At 41.4% G+C, this 18842-nt stretch overlaps 1 protein-coding gene across 1 annotated transcript in view; it reads left to right on the top strand.

The window, feature by feature from the left end:
- The window catches only part of GOLIM4 (golgi integral membrane protein 4), an 85129-nt gene that overhangs the window by 34985 nt on the left and 31302 nt on the right, over positions 1 to 18842 (top strand). Inside the window, exons 2-6 of the mRNA XM_024124229.3 lie at positions 8408 to 8482; positions 9766 to 9815; positions 11853 to 11906; positions 13448 to 13598; positions 18140 to 18222. Coding sequence (XP_023979997.1) covers positions 8408 to 8482; positions 9766 to 9815; positions 11853 to 11906; positions 13448 to 13598; positions 18140 to 18222 — 413 coding nt within the window. The remainder of the gene's footprint in view (positions 1 to 8407; positions 8483 to 9765; positions 9816 to 11852; positions 11907 to 13447; positions 13599 to 18139; positions 18223 to 18842) is intronic.

Genomic DNA, 18842 nt, shown 5'->3' with positions numbered 1-18842 from the left:
GAACCCGTGTCCCCTGCATCGGCAGGCGGACTCTCAACCACTGCGCCACCAGGGAAGCCCCATACCTTCACATTTTGAAGTGAAAACTTGACACTGGCAGTTTGGATGAAGATGGGGTTGCTTGTGTACTGCTTCGCTGGTTTGAAGGAGAAGCCCAGCTCATGCTCCCTGAGTTGTGTGTATTCTCTGAGATACAGGTTTATACAACAGGGTTGATACTTGAGTCCTGGATTTTAGGTTTTTCTCTAAAAAATGCCAGCAAAGATGCTGGCATTACTTGAAGTGTCCATAGAGGCAGGTTTCCATGAAGAAATCACATAACTTAAGAAAATTAAATGTCTTTTATGTTTGGTTCAAGCACATCGATTTTGAAAAGTTTGTGCATAAATTCTTAGTCCCATTATAGAACCAATGTGCTTTTGCCTATTTTAGCCCATCTAAAGGGCATTCTTATATACCCTTGCATCAGTTTTGGGTGACCAGAAACCTAATCCTCTCTCTCATGCATTATTTCTTGAAATGCTGTGATGCAGTCCAGCTGAAATCTGATTGCTAGATAAGCATATTACTCTAGAGGGTCTATTTATATACATCTGATTTTAGAATAACTTTTACTTCTATTACTGTGAATTCGTAAGTTTCTAATATATACGCATATGTACTTATTCATGCTTTTGAGAATGTAACTTTTACTTTGTTGAGTCCCGTATTTTCATGGGACAGGAGGATAATTTTTCTCTTAGCTTACCAAGAGATTATATGTAAAAATCTGCTGGCTCAGCAGGCCATTCTGTCATCCTGGCTTACCTAACCTTTGGTGATCTCTAATTGTCTTCTTACTGTTTTAACTGTGTTAGCCTCCTCTCACAACCCAAATTTGTTGATTAGAAGCTTTTTATAAGATTAATGCCTGTACTTTAGTCTCTCCCAAGGGGCCTGGAATACTGCTGGTGCTATGATAGCTCTGAGAAGCTAAGAGTAAAATTATTTCATAAGGAGTGAATAGATTTCCTCTAATAATAAGAATGATTATTAGTAGCTCACCACTTGAAAGAATGCCAAGAAGAAGACTTGTGTGAAGACATATATCTTAAGTCAGCTAATATAATACTTGTTTGAAAAAGCCAAATCTCAATTAGATAGTGTCATGAGGGAAAGCCTTCGTATAGTTTTATCCAAAATAAGAAAGGCAGTTAGGCACCAATTCAAATCATGGTTAAAATTCCATTTAAATGACTTCATAAACTGTATGCATTGGCAAACTTAAAAATAGACCCTTCGTGAACTATTATAGGAACTTTATTGTGCAGTTAAAAAAAAAAATACAGCAATTGCCGTGAAGTAGAAAAATACCTAATCAGACTGTCCTTTTTTTCTCTCAGCATTCTGAAAACTTCTATATTTCAGGGCTGTGATTTAACTAATGCTAATCTTATGAGCCTATACATCAACAGATAAATTTATATTTAATCTCTATTCTGTTATCTGTCTATTCTCTGGGATATGTGAGTACTAATGAGCCAACAAATATGGAAATTCAGTTAAAAATGCTGGGACTTAAAGGATGGCAGGCAAATGAGGAAGAGAATGAAATATCTTCTAAATGGCATTCATTTATTTCACAAGTATTATTGAATACCATTAGATATTAGGAGCTGGGGGATTGGAACTGAAGTGGTAGTGAGGGTTGGGAATATAGAAGAGAAGGGAAGAGGAGCTAGCCAGTCCCAGCCTTTGTGGCACACATAGTTCATTCATTCATTCATTCATTCATTCATTATCTGTTGAATGCCTATAACTCACTGTAACAGGGATACAACACTGAAATGAATCAAACCAGAAATTCTTGCCCTAACTGAGCTTATATTCTAGTGAGATAGAAAGGCAGTAAATAAGGCCCCCAAAAGTAAAAAATTCAGTAGAAAGAGTTAAGGACTAAGGAGAAAAATGAAGTGGGGAGGGAGCCTGGAATTGTTGAGGGTGGGAAGCAGGTGGCAGTCTTAGATAGGTTGTCCAGGAAAGGATCTGATGAGAAGGTATCTTTCTGGTAAAGATCTGAGGGAAGTGAGGGAGCTAGTCGCACAGCTACCTGGAGGAGGGGCCGCGGGGCTGCCAGGAAGAGGCAGTGTGAGGTGCTGAAGTGAGAGCTTGCCTCGCATGTTCAGGGAATAATGAGGAGGCCGCTGTGGCTGGAGCAGGATGGATGATGGGGTGAAGCCTTGTGAGGGCTGTGGGTTTCGCCCAAGGTCTGACAGGAAGCATTGGGAGGTTTTGTCCCCGGGCCCGCAACGTGACCAAGGGAACTAACCGTAATTCAATTCAGCCGTCAGTGGTCGAGCAGACGGGAAAGGTTGAATTGTACTGGAAGTTGTAAAACCGGAATGGGGTGAGAAGCCAAAGCTGGACTTAATGGTTTAGGAGTTACCTGTGAGAAAAATGCTCCATGAGTCAGGAGGATGGGGCAGATTTTGTGGAAAGAGTGGGGTGGAGACACCAAAGAAGAGCCTTAGGGGCGCCTTTGCCCCCTCACGGGGGCTGGAGGGGGATCCGGTGTGATCCTCAAAATGGTAGTAGGTGTCCCCCTTCTTTTGTCTTTTTACTTGTTTTATATGGGTTGTTTTCTAAGAAGGTCTTTGGTATTCTTTCTCAGACTTCTTATGAGTGAAATTATGAAAGAAGGAAGGAAAGATAATTGGAAAACTGTATCTAGGATGTTGTCTTCATGTTAATTGCCAGCTCATTGTGCAGCGGAGGAGGTGGGTGGGCAAGTGGCTGGCCTCCAGCCCACCTCTGGCCAGTTAGAACCACAGTTGAGAACTGTTCGTAAAGACATAATAAATATCTATGATTTTAGGCCTAAAAAACCAAAATAAAGCAAAACCTCAAGAGTATTATCTTCTGAGAACTATAGTGATTTCAGTTTATTTTCCTTTTTTGTCATCTCTCTTGCTATCCTACTTAAGTATCTTCAGCCACAATTATCAAAACACAAATTTGTTCATTTTAATTTTTATCACCTGTAAAATGATAAAGGTACTCGCAAATCAGTGTTTTCACAAGTTGAATTGTGTGCCTTTCATACCAAGACTCGGTTGTGTGTTTTTTTAAAGTAAAGATAAAACCCTGTGTTGTCGTCAGGACTGAAAGCAAAATTTCACAGGCCGTTGCTTCTGCCAAAGAAACCTTGCCCTCTCTTGGCTTAAGATGTTAAAACACTTAGCAGTGTTTTCTGTCTAATTTTAAACTATTGTTTTCTAATTCTGAATTGGAGCAGTTTGTCATAGATGAAATGTCATAGATATATATTTTACCCCTAATTGGATGCAGGCACCTAATTCCTCTGTGCCTTTCGGATGGAAGTCAGAGTTAAAATGGAAAATTGCTGTCGGAAGCCGGCATATTTTTAAACACTTGAGTGAGTTAAGGGGGGTATAAAAACTCTTTCCACCCTTGACTGCATGGAAAATCTTAAACTCCTTGTCAGTAAGCAGGGGAGATGATGAGTACTGTGGATTTTCATCTTTCTCTCACGAGTTCTTATGATTCACATCCTATCCCTGTTGTAGTGTTGGTCTGCATTAACGATCTCGAATGCCGAGATTGAATCATTATTTTTATACTTATTTTTTCTTGAACCTGATGGGTGCTTTGAGAATATTAATTATATACCTTTTTTGTTGCAAAGGTTCTAGCAGTTTGGTTTCATCTTGACTGATGCCCTTGACTTCAGAGTATAAATAGAAAAAGAGATATGTGACAGGGATTGATTAGCAATCCTCCATCTAAGCAAAACAGTAAACCTATCTAGATAAATCACCAGCCCCAAAGCCTGGAGAATGCATGCTAAAGAATTAAGGGTAGTGTGTATGTGTGTGTGTGTGTGTGTGTGTGTGTGTGTGTGTGTGTGTATGTGTTTAATTGATAGAGAAATTTCTAGAAGAGCCACAAGAACACAAAGATTCTATCTGGTCCATTTTGCTGTTCTTCAATTTTTGTTAGAAAATAGGCTTATAGGTTTTACTAAGCTATTAGAATGATTATTCGCAACCCTCCACCCTTTTTAAGGGAATTTTTTTTTTTTAAGTAACCGGAAACTGAGATCAGTATTTCATTGCTGTTTCAAGTCTCTCTCTCAATATATATGTGTATTACTTTGTTATTATTAGACTTTAATTGTAGGGTTGAAAGAGCTCAGGGAATCACCTGATTCATCCTCTGGCACTTTGAAGCCATCACAGATAGCTGAAAAAATATTTTAGTATTTTTCTGGCATTTACTCTGTGCCCTGCCATGTTTGAAGCACTTCACGTAAATTAACTCATTTAGCCCTGACATCCACCCAAAGGGATGGGCACTGTTTTTATTCCCATGTACCATATAAGGAAACTGAAGCACAAAGAAGTTCAGCAACTCTCCCCATAAGGAATGGATCTGGGACTTGAACCCAGACACCAGAATCTGTGCTCTCGACCTTTACGAACCGCCTGCCTCTTTCCTTCTCCCATTCGTTCTAGAGTTTCCAATTCTAAGGGTTAATTTTTACTCTCACTCTCCTTTACCTAACGTGGTTTCCTCAGCCTATAGTTTAAGGTTCCTTTTCGGTTTGGGGTTTTTTTTTTCCTTTTTCTGAGCACTTCTCCAGCTTTCCGTCAGTCACTGCTGCTCCATTCTCTCACCTTCCTCCTCGGCGATATTCTCAACCCTCAAACCATTTCTGAATTCTTAGGTTATATATCAGGACTAGAAGCTGGTGGCTGTCACAATGACCAGTTCTGAGTAAGATAATAGTACAGTTACCTCACAGTTCCTCACGTATAGCCTCTCTTCCTGTTTACCACATCTTTTTTCTGCTGCATTTGCAAAAGCACGTTATTCATGCCTTAGGTCATGCTATGAGTGATGCCATTTTATGGATTTGTGAATAGTCTCAGATTTCCCAAGACCTCTGGATGTGGACTGTAATCCATAAACATGCTCTCCTCTTTGTGGACATTGTAGAGCATCTCTTTAGGTGATTTAGGAAAGTTTCTAACTGTGTATCCTAGGATCTTCTAGCTCTTGAGACACGCTGCTCTTAAGATGTCGAATGTGTAAATCTCCATTATACATACAACTGTCAAAGACAGTTTGGTCGATGGGGACTTTGGACCAGACATTGGCACATTATCCTCCTGGCTGAATCGCAGGGAAGAGAGTAAAGCACGGAGCACCGTCTCCCCTGCCCCCCACATAGAGCGCTCCTCACCCCAGTCCCCACACCCCCTCTCCGCTAGGTGGAATCTAGTGGACCCTCCGCCCTTATCGAAGATGAAATCCTGCAGAGGAGTTTTCTGCTGCCTAAACCAAAGGTAAGCGTTCCGCCGTCACCAAGTGCCACGTGATGTTGAGTGACTGCTGCCATATTTTATTAAGTCAGGAAGAATTTCACAGGATTACAAGTTGTAACTACAACGTTTGCACCATCCTTACCCTTCCATGATAATAGTTAACATCTGGAGTCTGAGGTGGCGGGGGATGGTGGGGAGCCGTCCCCCACATATGTTTTCTTGGCTGTGCTGCTGCTGGGTTTTGTTGTTGTTGTTGTTATCTTGGGTGTTGCTAGGCTGGATTGTCTCCGCATAATGGTCCTGACCTCCATTCAGGAGCCCCCTAGACTCAGGACCCCTGCTGCCACTTTTGACTCCATTAGAGCAAGATCATGACTACTTTGCCTGTTGACCCTTCTTTGAAAGTGATGTACATGCTTGCTGAAATTGTCTGTAATATGTCCAGTTAGTGCACCCAGATTCCCTATTACCCGGCATGTTTATGTTCCTGTGACCTTCTTGCCAGACCGTGGGAACTTTGGCCAGTGGATTGGAGATGAGGGAGTGTTTTTCCTTCCAGCTGGGGAGCTTAGGTGTTCCCATGGCATCTTGTTCTTGCCTGTGTATATCATGATAACATTGTAATTTATCTATTCCCCTGTGAGCCTCCACTACCTGATGGAAATTCTCAAAGACTATGGGCAGGCAGTTCTGGGTCTGGCTTGGTGAGGCTCCACAGCACTAGTCTTTGTTTTCCCTCCCTCGTTCCAAATGTCATTCAAGATGGGAGTGTTAGTACCAATCCAAGGAACCTCTTGGTTTTAACAGGCTTTCAGGAGTTGGCCGAGAGACTTATATACTGTACACCTATATGGTTGAAAAAAGTCTAATTTCTCAACAATGGACTTGGAACCAAGCTTTTTGGAACACAGCTGCCTTTAGTCCAATTTCGACACCTCTGTGTCTTTGTCCCTGTGATGTCTTCCAGCAGTGCCTTTCTCCTGTGGTGCTCCATCTACCAAATTGTTTTTCACTCCCAAAGCCAGCCAAGAGATTGTCGCCTCTGAGAATCTCCCCTCACTCCTCCCATCCAGAGCTCACCCCTCTCTTTCACTGGGCTTTTATCACGCCACATGCATTTAGCTCTAATTATTTAAAATTACCTAGTCTATCTCCTGTGTTGGACTAGAGCTTCTTGAGGCCAAGGCCCATGTCTATTCGTTTTGCATTTCTACTCATAATATGGTGCCAGGTACATCGCAGCAGCTCAATAACTGTGGAGTTGGATTAGATCCCTTTGTAATAATAGCACCGGGGGAGGGGGAGGGATCATCTGGTGAATAGAATAGGAACCCAAGTGGAGAAAGGGAATGGAGCAGGTCATTATTTCGATGACGAATGGGAGGCTGAATTGAGGGGGAAGATGAGTTTGGGGCAGGCATGCCATCAGGGGACGACACCATACCAGCTTGGGTGGTGGCAGGTCTTCTAGGAGTTCTGGACTGAGGTGTTAGCAGAGGTGGGAGGAGAGCTAGGGGCTATGGGAGTCGTAGATGGAGCCCTGGGAATGGCAGGTTTCCATGGGACACCAAGATGAGAGATGCAGTGTTGGGAGAAAAGGGGAAGGACCCTGGAGATGATGGGCGTGTTGGAAGGAGGACAGAGATAGCTGGTAACTGGCAGGGGTGGCAGTGGGGAAGGGGCGGGGGGAGGGACGGGGCAGGGGGTCCATCAGCAACAAGTAGATGTCAGTGAGGGGAGTTGCTGCGACCATGGCAACTTTAGGCGGCCAGCAGTGTCGGGCAGTTGTATGCACTGGACGGAGAGTCAGTGACTGGTGATTGAATGGTATCTTAGGTAGTCATGGGGAGCTCGGGTTGGTAAAAGAACCAAGTGATAGGCTTGGCTGAGCTTGCAGGGAATGAGATCATTTGTGACCATAATGTTGAACAAACAGGATGAAAGGGCGTGTCAGAAACATAACTTTGTTCTCTCCTCCTCTCCGCTATTCCAACCACTCTGCGGAGCTGGGTTTTCTGTCCCTGCATGAAATCTAAGACAGACTTCACTACTTTACAGCTTCTCTCAGATCAAAAAAAAAAAAAAAAATCTTTCAGTAACTTTTATCCATAAACACAGTCTTGGTTTAGTAAGGATCATGTCTGGTCTAGTCCAGTGTCATAATACATATTTTTTTCATTTAAAGGTAAAGCTTTTCCCACTCTTGCAGCTCCTGTTTGCTGTAGATGTGAAGCCTGTAGTGGGGGAGAGGGTCCCGATGGGCTTCTGCCTATTTTCCCCCTAACACATTGCTCTCTCTCCTCCACTCACCAGGCAACTCCAGCTACCTCAGAGTAGATGGGGGAGGTGGGGTTGGTAAAGTGCCGGAAGGTCCTACAGCAGGACATCAGTTTGCCTTGGGTTTCCTGCCATGGCAGGAAACCCAAGTCAGTAAACCCGACTTGTTCCTTTGTGGGCACTTGTATAGGTTCTTTAGTGGGGAGAGTCTCTCCCTCCTTCATCTCTGTGGCTATCTTACCTAAGTTTTCCCTGACATGGCGGAATCCACCTCTTCTTGCAGCAAACCTTAGTATGCTGCTGAGGTTTCCTCACCCACCCAGGCATCTTTAACTGAGACTCACTCAGCTCATGTTGACTTGGCAGTACTTATGGGATATCTGGGTGGAAATCCTCTCCTAACACCTGAGAGAGAGGTGGGAGCTGGACACAGAGATGTGAGGGTAAATGCTGTGTAGATTTCGGCTGAAGTCGTGAGCGTGGACACGCTTGTCCAGGAAGAGACCTGGAACTTCACACAGACTCATGTTCCAGAAGCAGGAGGACAAGTAGCTGGCCAAGAAGGTGGAAGCCTCTTCCAGAGTGTTGGTTTTACAGAGGGGCAGACTGCATAGGAGTCAGCCCAGAATTATGTCTATTATTGTTTCCATCTTTTACCAAGAATGTGGAACTTAAAATGCATACATTTTCATTTTAATTGTGAAAGAACTCTAAACTGTCTTCTTCCTGTTTTGAAAATTGATATTAATTTTACCTTAGAATTTCTAATTCTTTGAAGATAAGTTTTAACTTTTTTTTTCCAGTTGTGTATGAACACAGATCAAGATTAGAGAAATCCTTGCAAAAGGAAAGACTTGAACATAAGAAAGCGAAGGAAGGTAAATAAATAATGTAATTTGTGTTCTGTGTTTTTATCATACTCTTCTTTGAAGCATCACGTACTTGCTTTATTATTTTTTTTGCTAAGAAGTTTTTCAGATCACCCAAAGTCAGTTTTATTTGGTGGATGGAGAAGGAGATACCAAGCAATATGCTATACATTGTGCGACAAAATAATTCCTGCTCAAGACTAGATTTAGAATCTTTCATTCAATTGGTGCCACTTTGAGGTCATTCATATATTGGTTATATGTATTGCTTCGGAAATAACATACAGTTTTTCTTTGAATATTATCAATGCATACGTTACTAACACCTGAAACTTCCGTCCACAGGCATCCAGGAAAGTAACAGCATGCATTGTCCAGAATATGACAAACGTTATATAAACATATACGTATACATGTACGTTTAGAACGTAATGAATTGATCTTATTGTACGATGTCTTTTAGGTTATACACCTGTTTTCATCTTGTGGTAAAGGCTTTATTGGCACAACTGATTGGTTTGGTTTGAAAAATTAACATTTAGCACAGGTATTAGGCAATGCTGTTGATTTTTATCAGAGTTTTTCTATAAAGCATGGAGCTTATACAGGTTGTGATTTGAAATTACCTGCATTCTATTTTTATTTATTCATCTTTTTGGTAAATCTTGAGATTGAAGTGAGGTGTTCCGTCTGATTACCTTGGTGTGAGGTAGAAGGAGGGAGAACAGAGGAGAGGGCAGTGTGGGCTAGGATGTTTTACTGAGATGTTTAAGATCATTAAAATGCTTTGATAGGATTTGGATTTCCCTTGTCTTCAAAAGCAGAGTGATTTTATAGAGCCATCTAGTGGATAATAAAGCTTTAAGAGCATTAAAGACGGTTTCCACGGCTTGATTTCCTTTTCAAGTCCTGAATGATTTTCGTGTGCCATCTAGTGGCTGGCAATAAATCATCTGTGTCCTTAGGTGCACTTCATGTTTTTTTTTCTCCTTAATTTCAGGGACAGTTCATCACCGAGTACACATTCTAAATGCACTTTTAATCAGTTGGTTATAGTGTGTATTTGTTGATACAAGATTCACAACTTAAAGGTAAAGAGGAAAATTATATAACAGTTTTTTTCAACTCTTTCTAAAGCATTAAAAGACAAAGTATATAAGTCACCAAGTAGATTGTTTTAAACCTGAAACATTTTTTAGGTCTGAGTAAAGTACACCTATGTTCTTTTAGATGTCTAAAAATGCCACAGTGAATTAACTTATACTCTATTTTCTCCATTTTGTATTTTCTAGATTTTCTGGTTTATAAATTAGAAGCACAAGAAACACTAAATAAGGGAAGGGTGAGTTTTCTTTTTTTCTCCCTTAATTTTTTATTTCACGAAACTTGAAAGAGGGGGAAATATAGTCGCAAAACCTTTTACTCTGTTGATCATTAGAATTGAAGGGCTGGGCTTCCCTGGTGGCGCAGCGGTTGCGCGTCCGCCTGCCGATGCAGGGGAACCAGGTTCGCGCCCCGGTCTGGGAAGATCCCACGTGCCGCGGAGTGGCTGGGCCCGTGAGCCATGGCCAATGAGCCTGCGCGTCCGGAGCCTGTGCCCCGCAACGGGAGAGGCCACAACAGAGGGAGGCCCGCATACCACCAAAAAAAAAAAATTAACTTATACTCTATTTTCTCCATTTTGTATTTTCTAGATTTTCTGGTTTATAAATTAGAAGCACAAGAAACACTAAATAAGGGAAGGGTGAGTTTTCTTTTTTTCTCCCTTAATTTTTTATTTCACGAAACTTGAAAGAGGGGGAAATATAGTCGCAAAACCTTTTACTCTGTTGATCATTAGAATTGAAGGGCTGAAATACATTTCCCTGCCTCCCTCCTTCCCTCCCTCCCTTCTTCTCTCCTTTCCTTCCTTCCTTGCCAAGAGATTCTCAGAGGAAGACCTAAAAACTGTTCTTTTAAAACCTACCTTCCTTTGTTTATCACATTACTGTGATATTGATAAATTGAAAATAGCCTTAATGTTCAACCATAAAGAGATTATTTTTATTCACTTTTTTATTCATTTGTAGTCTCTCTTTTCTATAGAATGTGATATTTATTTTAATTTGCCTTTGCACGACGTTACTGTCACTTGCATAAACATTGCTGTGTAATGTCTGACACGGTACCTGGCCTAGAGTTCCCATGTTCAAAAACATTTGTGGAACGAATGAATACATAAATGACATTGGCAGTTTAAAAAGTTTTTAAGTCCAAATTAACTGGAGAAAAACAAGTTTTTCTCCTACTCTAAGAAAAATATGTAAGCATTCGTTGAATAAAGCATTGGCGTTTTGGGGTATTAAAACTGAGAAGAGCCTGTTCCTTGAATAGCTAGGAGGCTGTCGGCTTTCAACTCTTACCTGCTTTTAAAAGCCCTAGCCAGAATTGTGTGTGTTCTGTTGTGCATTTTGTAATGTAATTTATTACACATTAAAATGGTAAAGTAATAAAATAAAATGATAAAGCAAAAATGCAGTTCAGTTTAGAAGCTGCAAGAATATGAAAGAAAGAAAGAATTGAGGCTGTGCTTGTACCGGTGACGGGTAAAGCAAGGAGTGGGGCACATAAGCTAGAACAACACAGCAGCCTGGGGAGAGAAAACTTTCAGGTGGTTGGTGGTTTGCACACTGGTTATGGTTGCCCAGGACTGGACTTGTGTGAGGTCCAAATGTGAAGATGCTCCACTGGCACACAGAGACACACTCCTGGGGCGCGTGCTTCAGCCATAGGTGTAGGCTCAATTTTTGGTCCTGGCTCTGCTACTAAAGGAAATGTTTGCCCTGGCCTGTTCCTTAGCCTTTCTGTTTCTCACTCTGTGAGTTGGAGTGTAGTTGGGGTAAAGTCACGTATGTAGAATTTCTTACCCGCTGAAGCTCAAGGCAGGAAAGTGCCTTTTCTCTCCCTTCCCGGAAGCCATGCGAAGCTTGTGAGGCCTGGTTTATCTCCTTTTCCCCTTGGAGCACCCGGCACAATATATCAGCCATATGCGGTGCTGCATCTCAGGACAAGTTCCCCTGTGCCTCTGGCCTCAGTTTTTCTTCTCAATATGAGAGTGGAAGTAAATCACCTCCAAGGGCCCTGTCAAGCTGCTGTTTCATAATTCCATGTCCTGATTTTTCATTATTAAAGTCTAGCAAACTTAGAGGAATGTGAAAACTTCATTTCTGCTATTAAGTAAAGAGATGGCCTCAGAATTGTCCTGTTTTGAGATTAGAGTTCATTTTCACTTAACACAAGTGAAATGAGTGAAATCCTTCCATTAAGACCTTTAAGCTCTGGTTAGCAAAAGAGCCAAATTTGTTATTTTTGTGTTAACTGTTTGCTTTTCAATTTACAGCAAGATTCTAATAGCAGGTACAGTGCGTTGAATGTACAACATCAGATGTTAAAGGTGAGTAATTTAAAGTTGTTCTTCGTGAGTGAATCAAAGGATTAACTAAGTAACTTAAGTGATCAAGGAAAGTTTATAGAAAGTTGATTTGTATTGTGATATGGTATATTAAAGTCATTTCTGGCTAAAAGTGATATATAATTGTAATGCTTCATCATGTTTATCACCTGATTACAAAGAACATATTTAGCTCATTACACATTTTGTATAAATCAGGCTCTCTGTTCACCTAATTTTTAATTTTGTTCTCTATCCTTTAAGGATTTTTGTTTGTTTTTTAAATCTAATTTCTCAGAGTGGTTTTTCTTAGATATTTTCTTTTATCTTAGTCGCGCTGGAGGCAGTAGAAGTATTAAAATGCTGCCTTCCTGTTACTAATGTGTAATAAGTGTTCTGCCTACTACAGGAGCACAGTTTATGTTTAAAGATTCTCCTTCCTTGGTTCTTGGATAAAACTCATTATTGTGCCAGGAAAATTGAAAAAAAGAGAGAGAGAGAGAGATGCATTATTTCTTTTCAGGCCAGAAGAGATGAGCAGCAGACATTATGCCACCCTGCACAGCAGGGAAAAAAACCACGCCACTGTCTCCAGCCCCTACCCCCCAGCTTTTTGTTTGGTGTTGTCTTTTCTCCTATATCAGTAGGGCATATGCTTTTTATTAAAACCAGCATCTTTCCTATTATCAAGAAAGCAATACATGAATTAAAGCAATACCACCCTTTCACATTAAGCATTTGGAGACTGTAGAATTTATCTAGATTGTGATTACAGTATTATAATCTGGAGTAATAGAAGTAAGAATCATTCTATAAACAATCGATTTATTACTTCCCCCAAACGGAAAAAAGTCTTTCCCCCCACTTCTTTAAACTGGGTTACCAGGAAGGCTGAAAATCAAAGAAAGGAAATAAAAAATGTTGCTGGGAAAACATCAGATTGAAAGAGGCAGTCTAGAGTATCCATGGAGGGGTAATTTTTTCGTTAGCTTTACCCTGTTTCCACAGTAACTTGAGTCCCTGGGAATTTCCCCAAATCCCTTCCTTTTCCATCTTTCATGCAAACTTCCAACTCCTTGTTGTTCCCATTAATGTTAAAAATTCAGGAGAAGGGGCTTCCCTGGTGGCGCAGTGGTTGAGAGTCTGCCTGCCGATGCAGGGGACACGGGTTTGTGCCCCGGTCCGGGAGGATCCCACATGCCGCGGAGCGGCTGGGCCCGTGAGCCATGGCCGCTGAGCCTGCGCGTCTGGAGCCTGTGCTCCGCAACAGGAGAGGCCACAACAGTGAGAGGCCCGCGTACTGCAAAAAAAAAAAAAAAAAAAAATTCAGGAGAAAATTATTTTTGGCCATGATCCCAAACTATTCATTTGGAATGGAAGGGAAATGGAAGGGAGCTGCACAAATTCAAAGCAATCTGAGGAAAACGAAGCCTACTTCTTCATTTGTGCTTACTTTCTGGCAAGAGAAAGGCTACGCTATCGAGAGACAGATTCTGATATAATTTAGAGAATGTACATCCCTGCTAAAGTTTTCATCTTTGCAGAGTCAACATGAGGAGCTAAAGAAACAGCACAGCGACTTGGAAGAGGAACACCGCAAGCAAGGAGAAGACTTCAGTAGGACATTTAATGACCACAAGCAGAGATACCTGCAGCTGCAGCAAGAGAAAGAACAAGAGCTTTCTAAGCTAAAAGGTACTTGGAAACCTAATTAGTCAGTGTGCATGGAAATGAATACTCATACTAATGTTTGAATAGAACAATAGACTTTTGTTTTGTTTGTTGGTTGGTGATTGATTACCTTACATGTGGTCCTTTACCAGTTACTTCTTACTTCTTTATGAAGTTTCACACTTATACTTATCTCTTTGGCTTTGTTTAGGGAAACAGAATAGAATACTTAGTGTTTCTCAACGGGGCACATTGGCCATGTTGGGCGAGACAGTTCTCTTTTTAAGTGTGTTGTGAGACATTTAGCATCTCTGACCCCACCCACAAAATGCCATCATTGCTCCCCAGTTACAGTGATGCATTTCCAAATCTCCACGGTGGCATAAAGACTCCCTGTTGATCGCTAATAGTAGCTTCAAAAAGCTCAGGCTCTGGAGTCAGACTGCTCTGGTGAATCTTGGCCTCTTCAATGACTAGTTTATATATGACCACAGGCAAGTTGTGTAGTGTAAACCGTCCTCATCTGTAAAAGCGGGATATTCATAAAAAGTATCAACCTTGTAGAGTTGTTATGAGGATTACATTATACAGAGCACCTAGAACAGTTACTGGTACATGGTAGACCTTCAATCTATATTAACCACCATCAGCATCAGCATCAGGTATTTTCATAGTACTATGGAGCAAAATATATCACTTCTAAGTACATGTGAGTTCTGGAAAAGGGCAACAGCATATTCTACAATCACCTATCCAGGTACTAAATAAGTCTGAAGTGTGAGATTTGGTTTAAAAACATACATGGTGCTTGCAAAAGCACGGGTGAAATCCCGGTGCTTTGCAAAAACACGGGTGAAATCCTGGTGCTTTGCAAAAACACGGAGTCAGACTGCTCTGGTGAATCTTGGCCTCTTCAATGACTAGTTTATATATGACCACAGGGAAGTTGTGTAGTGTAAACTGTCCTCATCTGTAAAAGCGGGATATTCATAAAAAGTATCAACCTTGTAGAGTTGTTATGAGGATTACATTATACAGAGCACCTAGAACAGTTACTGGTACATGGTAGACCTTCAATCTATATTAACCACCATCAGCATCAGCATCAGGTATTTTCATAGTACTATGGAGCAAAATATATCACTTCTAAGTACATGTGAGTTCTGGAAAAGGGCAACAGCATATTCTACAATCACCTATCCAGGTACTAAATAAGTCTGAAGTGTGAGATTTGGTTTAAAAACATACATGGTGCTTGCAGAAACACGGGTGAAATCCTGATGCTTTGCAAAAACACGGGTGAAATCCTGGTGCTTGTAAAAACACAGTTGAAATCCCGGTGCTTGTAAAAACGGGTGAAATCCCGGTGCTTTGCAAAAACACGGGTGAAATCCCGGTGCTTTGCAAAAGCACGGGTGAAATCCTGATGCTTTGCAAAAACACGGGTGAAATCCTGGTGCTTGTAAAAACACGGTTGAAATCCCGGTGCTTGTAAAAACGGGTGAAATCCCGGTGCTTTGCAAAAACACGGGTGAAATCCCGGTGCTTTGCAAAAACACGGGTGAAATCCTGGTGCTTTGCACAAACACGGGTGAAATCCTGGTGCTTGCAAAAACGGGTGAAATCCTGGTGCTTTGCAAAAACACGGGTGAAATCCTGGTGCTTTGCAAAAACACGGGTGAAGAACAATTTCCTGGTTTTATATAAAATGTCATCATAGAAAGAAACCATGTGAAGGGTCCTTTGGACTTTCCTGTACTTTTTTTTTTTGCAGTGCTTTGTCTCGAAGTATTCCAAAATAATAGGCTAATAACAGTATTCCAAAATAATAGGAATACTTTGTAAGTATTCCAAAAAGGCACCTGGGAGTTAAATAGCCACTGAGGCAGTTTACAAAGGGTTGAGGTGGTCTTGATGGAGCCAGATGTCAGCGGATGATACCCAAGAGATGTAGACAGGTAGGGGCCGTGGCTTGTTGGTGGTGAGCCAGGTGGTGAGGAGTCAGTAAGATAACAAAATAGAGAAAGGAAGAGACTAAACACTGAAAGCCCTTACAAAGGTGGTAAAAGGAAGAGAGAACCAAAAGACTCCAGTGCACAGACAGCACTTGCCACCCTGGCCATGCTACACCTTTGTGTGGTGAAGGAGGACATTTGACTTGTAGGATCCACTGTTTAGCATTTTCAAACCTGAGCCAAGCTGAGGAAATATATTTAATTATATTGATATGAAGGAGATCCATTAAGGAGTGAGAAGTAAAATTTTCTAGGTGTCTGACCTTGGCATGCTTTACATAATTTAGTTCATTCAATTTTAGTAATAGCCCTAAAAGGCATATTATTGTGCGTCTACTCTATAGTTACTCCTTTCTTTGAAACCAAGTCCATGTATAGTAAAATTTTAACAAGAAATCAGAACCATGGAAAATAGGAGGATACTTGTCTGTGAGTTCTGCATACTCAGATAGTTCAAGCCTGATGGCTGGTCTGAGCTTCCTGGAACCCAGAACAAAAGGAGAAATACAGTAAGTGATAGGGCTCTTGTTATCAGAAGAGAGAATCTGCTAATACCTTGGTGGGTGAGGGAGCGATAGAGAGAGACAGAGATGGAGACAGAGGGCGAGAGACAGAGAGAACGGTATTTTTGGTATCAATTAATTATTGGAAGAAGTTTCTCAGAGAGACTTCAAACAACTTAATGTGACAGTGCCTTTGATGACACCTTGATAAGTGATTTTCACATCAGCACTTTTGTTTGATTATGGTCGCTGATAGTAAATTAAAGATAGATGCATCGTGATAGACACGGGTCTGTAGCGGCAAACCTATGACGTGTGTAGTCCGAGTAGTCTTTGGCAGATTACTATGACACGAGGAGGAGGGAGTTTAGAATTTAGAATATGGATAGCTATGAGCTGATAGCATATAAACTTAGATGATTATTCTTCCCATTATCGTTATAATAATAGCTGACACTTAACAAATGTTTTCCATGTGCCAGTACTGGGGGAAATTCTTTGTACGGGTATCTTATTTAAGTCTCATAACAACCTGCAAGGTAGGCATTATATTTAGTCTAATTTAACAAGTGAAGAAATGGAGGCCTGCTAAAGTTAGGTGACTTGCTCAGGGTCACACAGCAAAGGCACAGGAGACACCGTCATTAAGATTATGAACTGAATTCCTTTAAAAGTCAGCCAAGTTTGGGTATTTCAAGTGCATGTGTGCCTGTGTGTAGACTGAAGGCCCATCCAGCCGATGACACACTTGTGGTCCTCTTCAATTGCCACAGTGTCCTGTTTTGACCTTTGAGAAAATCTGGTATGACATGTAGGTGGACAACCCAACCACTGGCCACGTTTCCCACCTTGTTCTTGATCTCTTCCCAAACCCAATCACGAAGCCAGTGCCCAGGGATCAAGCAGGGACTCTAGTGGAGTGAAAGTGGACAGAAAGTATGAGGCGGGATGGTGACTGGAACTTTCCTTCTGTGCTGAGGGCCACCCTGGAGACATAAAGTTCTGCCTGCAGCGAGTGGCTGCCACTTTGGGGACAGTTTGCCCAACATAGTGCAGGTCCACACCTGCTGCTGTCCCAGCATAATTCTTAACAGCACCCCTTTCACTCTCAACAGTATCTCCCGTTGGAAATGAGTCATTATGGTCACGCAGCCACCATTTAACTTCTGCTGAGTGCTGTCACATGAGAACTGGCCTAATGTTGCCAGAATCTTATTAGACCCAGATTCTTGATTTTTAAATGGTGACAGCTCTTCAAATGTGGAAGACACTATGTGTAGGCCAACACTGCAGGGGCCAAAAAAAATGTTTGTGTGTTGGATTTGGCCCAAGCGCTGCCAGTTCATAACATCCAGATACTGAAAATGTGGGAAAATTAGCAAGAGGTTGTTCCCCAAACAGTGGCGCTTGTGGCTCAGGAGGTTTTAAGACTTCACTCTGATTGCTACAGTCTCACATGGTAGCCCTGGAAAGAACTGTCCTATAGCTATTGGAGGGAGAATTTGGATCAGTCAAGAACTCAATGGTGGTAGAAAGAAAATATATTTAGAATTTTTGAGCAGATGGGCTGTCTCTCTGTCTCTTATTTATTTCTTGAGTTGCTTTTGTAACTGAAATACCTTTTGGGGACTGTGGAAATTATTCATGCTATGAGAAATGTGGTTTTGCTTTTTGATAGCCCTGTTTTTAATTTGTGAAGAGATCAAAATCTTAGATGACCCCTACCCATTACATTTCATTCCTAAGGGTTTGCTTATTAACAGAAACATTTCATTTTTAGCACAGGAGTAATTAAAAATCCTTTACTTCTATGATGTGTAGCTTGTTTAAGTGTATTTAAACCACTGAACCAGATTGTATTGCGTTGTCCAGCTGAATCCATGCCGCATCCCAACATGGTATAGGTTTTGTTGATTTGGAATATTGTACTGTCAAAGTTCAAAACAATCCTAGAAAAAGTTATGTGAGGCTTTAGATGTGAAAATAATAGAATCAAGAGCCCAAAAGGCTCAGGGCTTTACGCATGATTTTCCTTTTTCTAAAATAGAATCCGTGTACAATTTGAGAGAAGAGAACAGACAGCTGAGGAGAGCGCATCAGGACATGCACACACAGCTGCAAGATGTCAAGGTAAAAAAAAAACCCCAGCATTTGACTGTTTAGTGTTTGCCTGCTTTACTTTGTAGAGTGACCTTAAAAGTTGTTCCCTATTTGACATGCTTTACAATGCACACTGTTATTTTGGGCTTTGCATAAACCGGACCAGGCCCAATACTTTTCCCACTTCTGTATCATAAGCTAAACGATGATCTGGAAATCCCAACATTTCCATTAGTACTGAAATGATTCTTTTGCTAGATGGTTCAATCTTAATGAGCTTTTTTTTTTTTTTTTTGGCAATACAGAAATACCTTTAATATCTTAAGTGAAAAAGGAGTACATGAAGTAGAATGCAGGCTATTATGATAGCTGTATACACTTATGTAGAGAAGACCGAAAGGAAACATATAAAATCATTTGTAACTTATTTAAGGATAGTGGGATTATATATTTCCCCATCTATTTTTCTTTTTTTTTTTCTTTTTTTTTGTGGTATGCGGGCCTCCCTCTGCCGCGGCCTCTCCCGTTGCGGAGCACAGGCTCCGGACGCGCAGGCCCAGCGGCCATGGCTCACGGGCCCAGCCGCTCCGCGGCATATGGGATCCTCCCAGACCGGGGCGCGAACCCGGTTCCCCTGCATCGGCAGGCAG

Source organism: Physeter macrocephalus, chromosome 1 (assembly GCF_002837175.3).
Source record: "Physeter macrocephalus isolate SW-GA chromosome 1, ASM283717v5, whole genome shotgun sequence".
Lineage (NCBI taxonomy): Eukaryota > Metazoa > Chordata > Mammalia > Artiodactyla > Physeteridae > Physeter > Physeter macrocephalus.
This window is presented reverse-complemented; position numbering and strand designations above follow the sequence as displayed.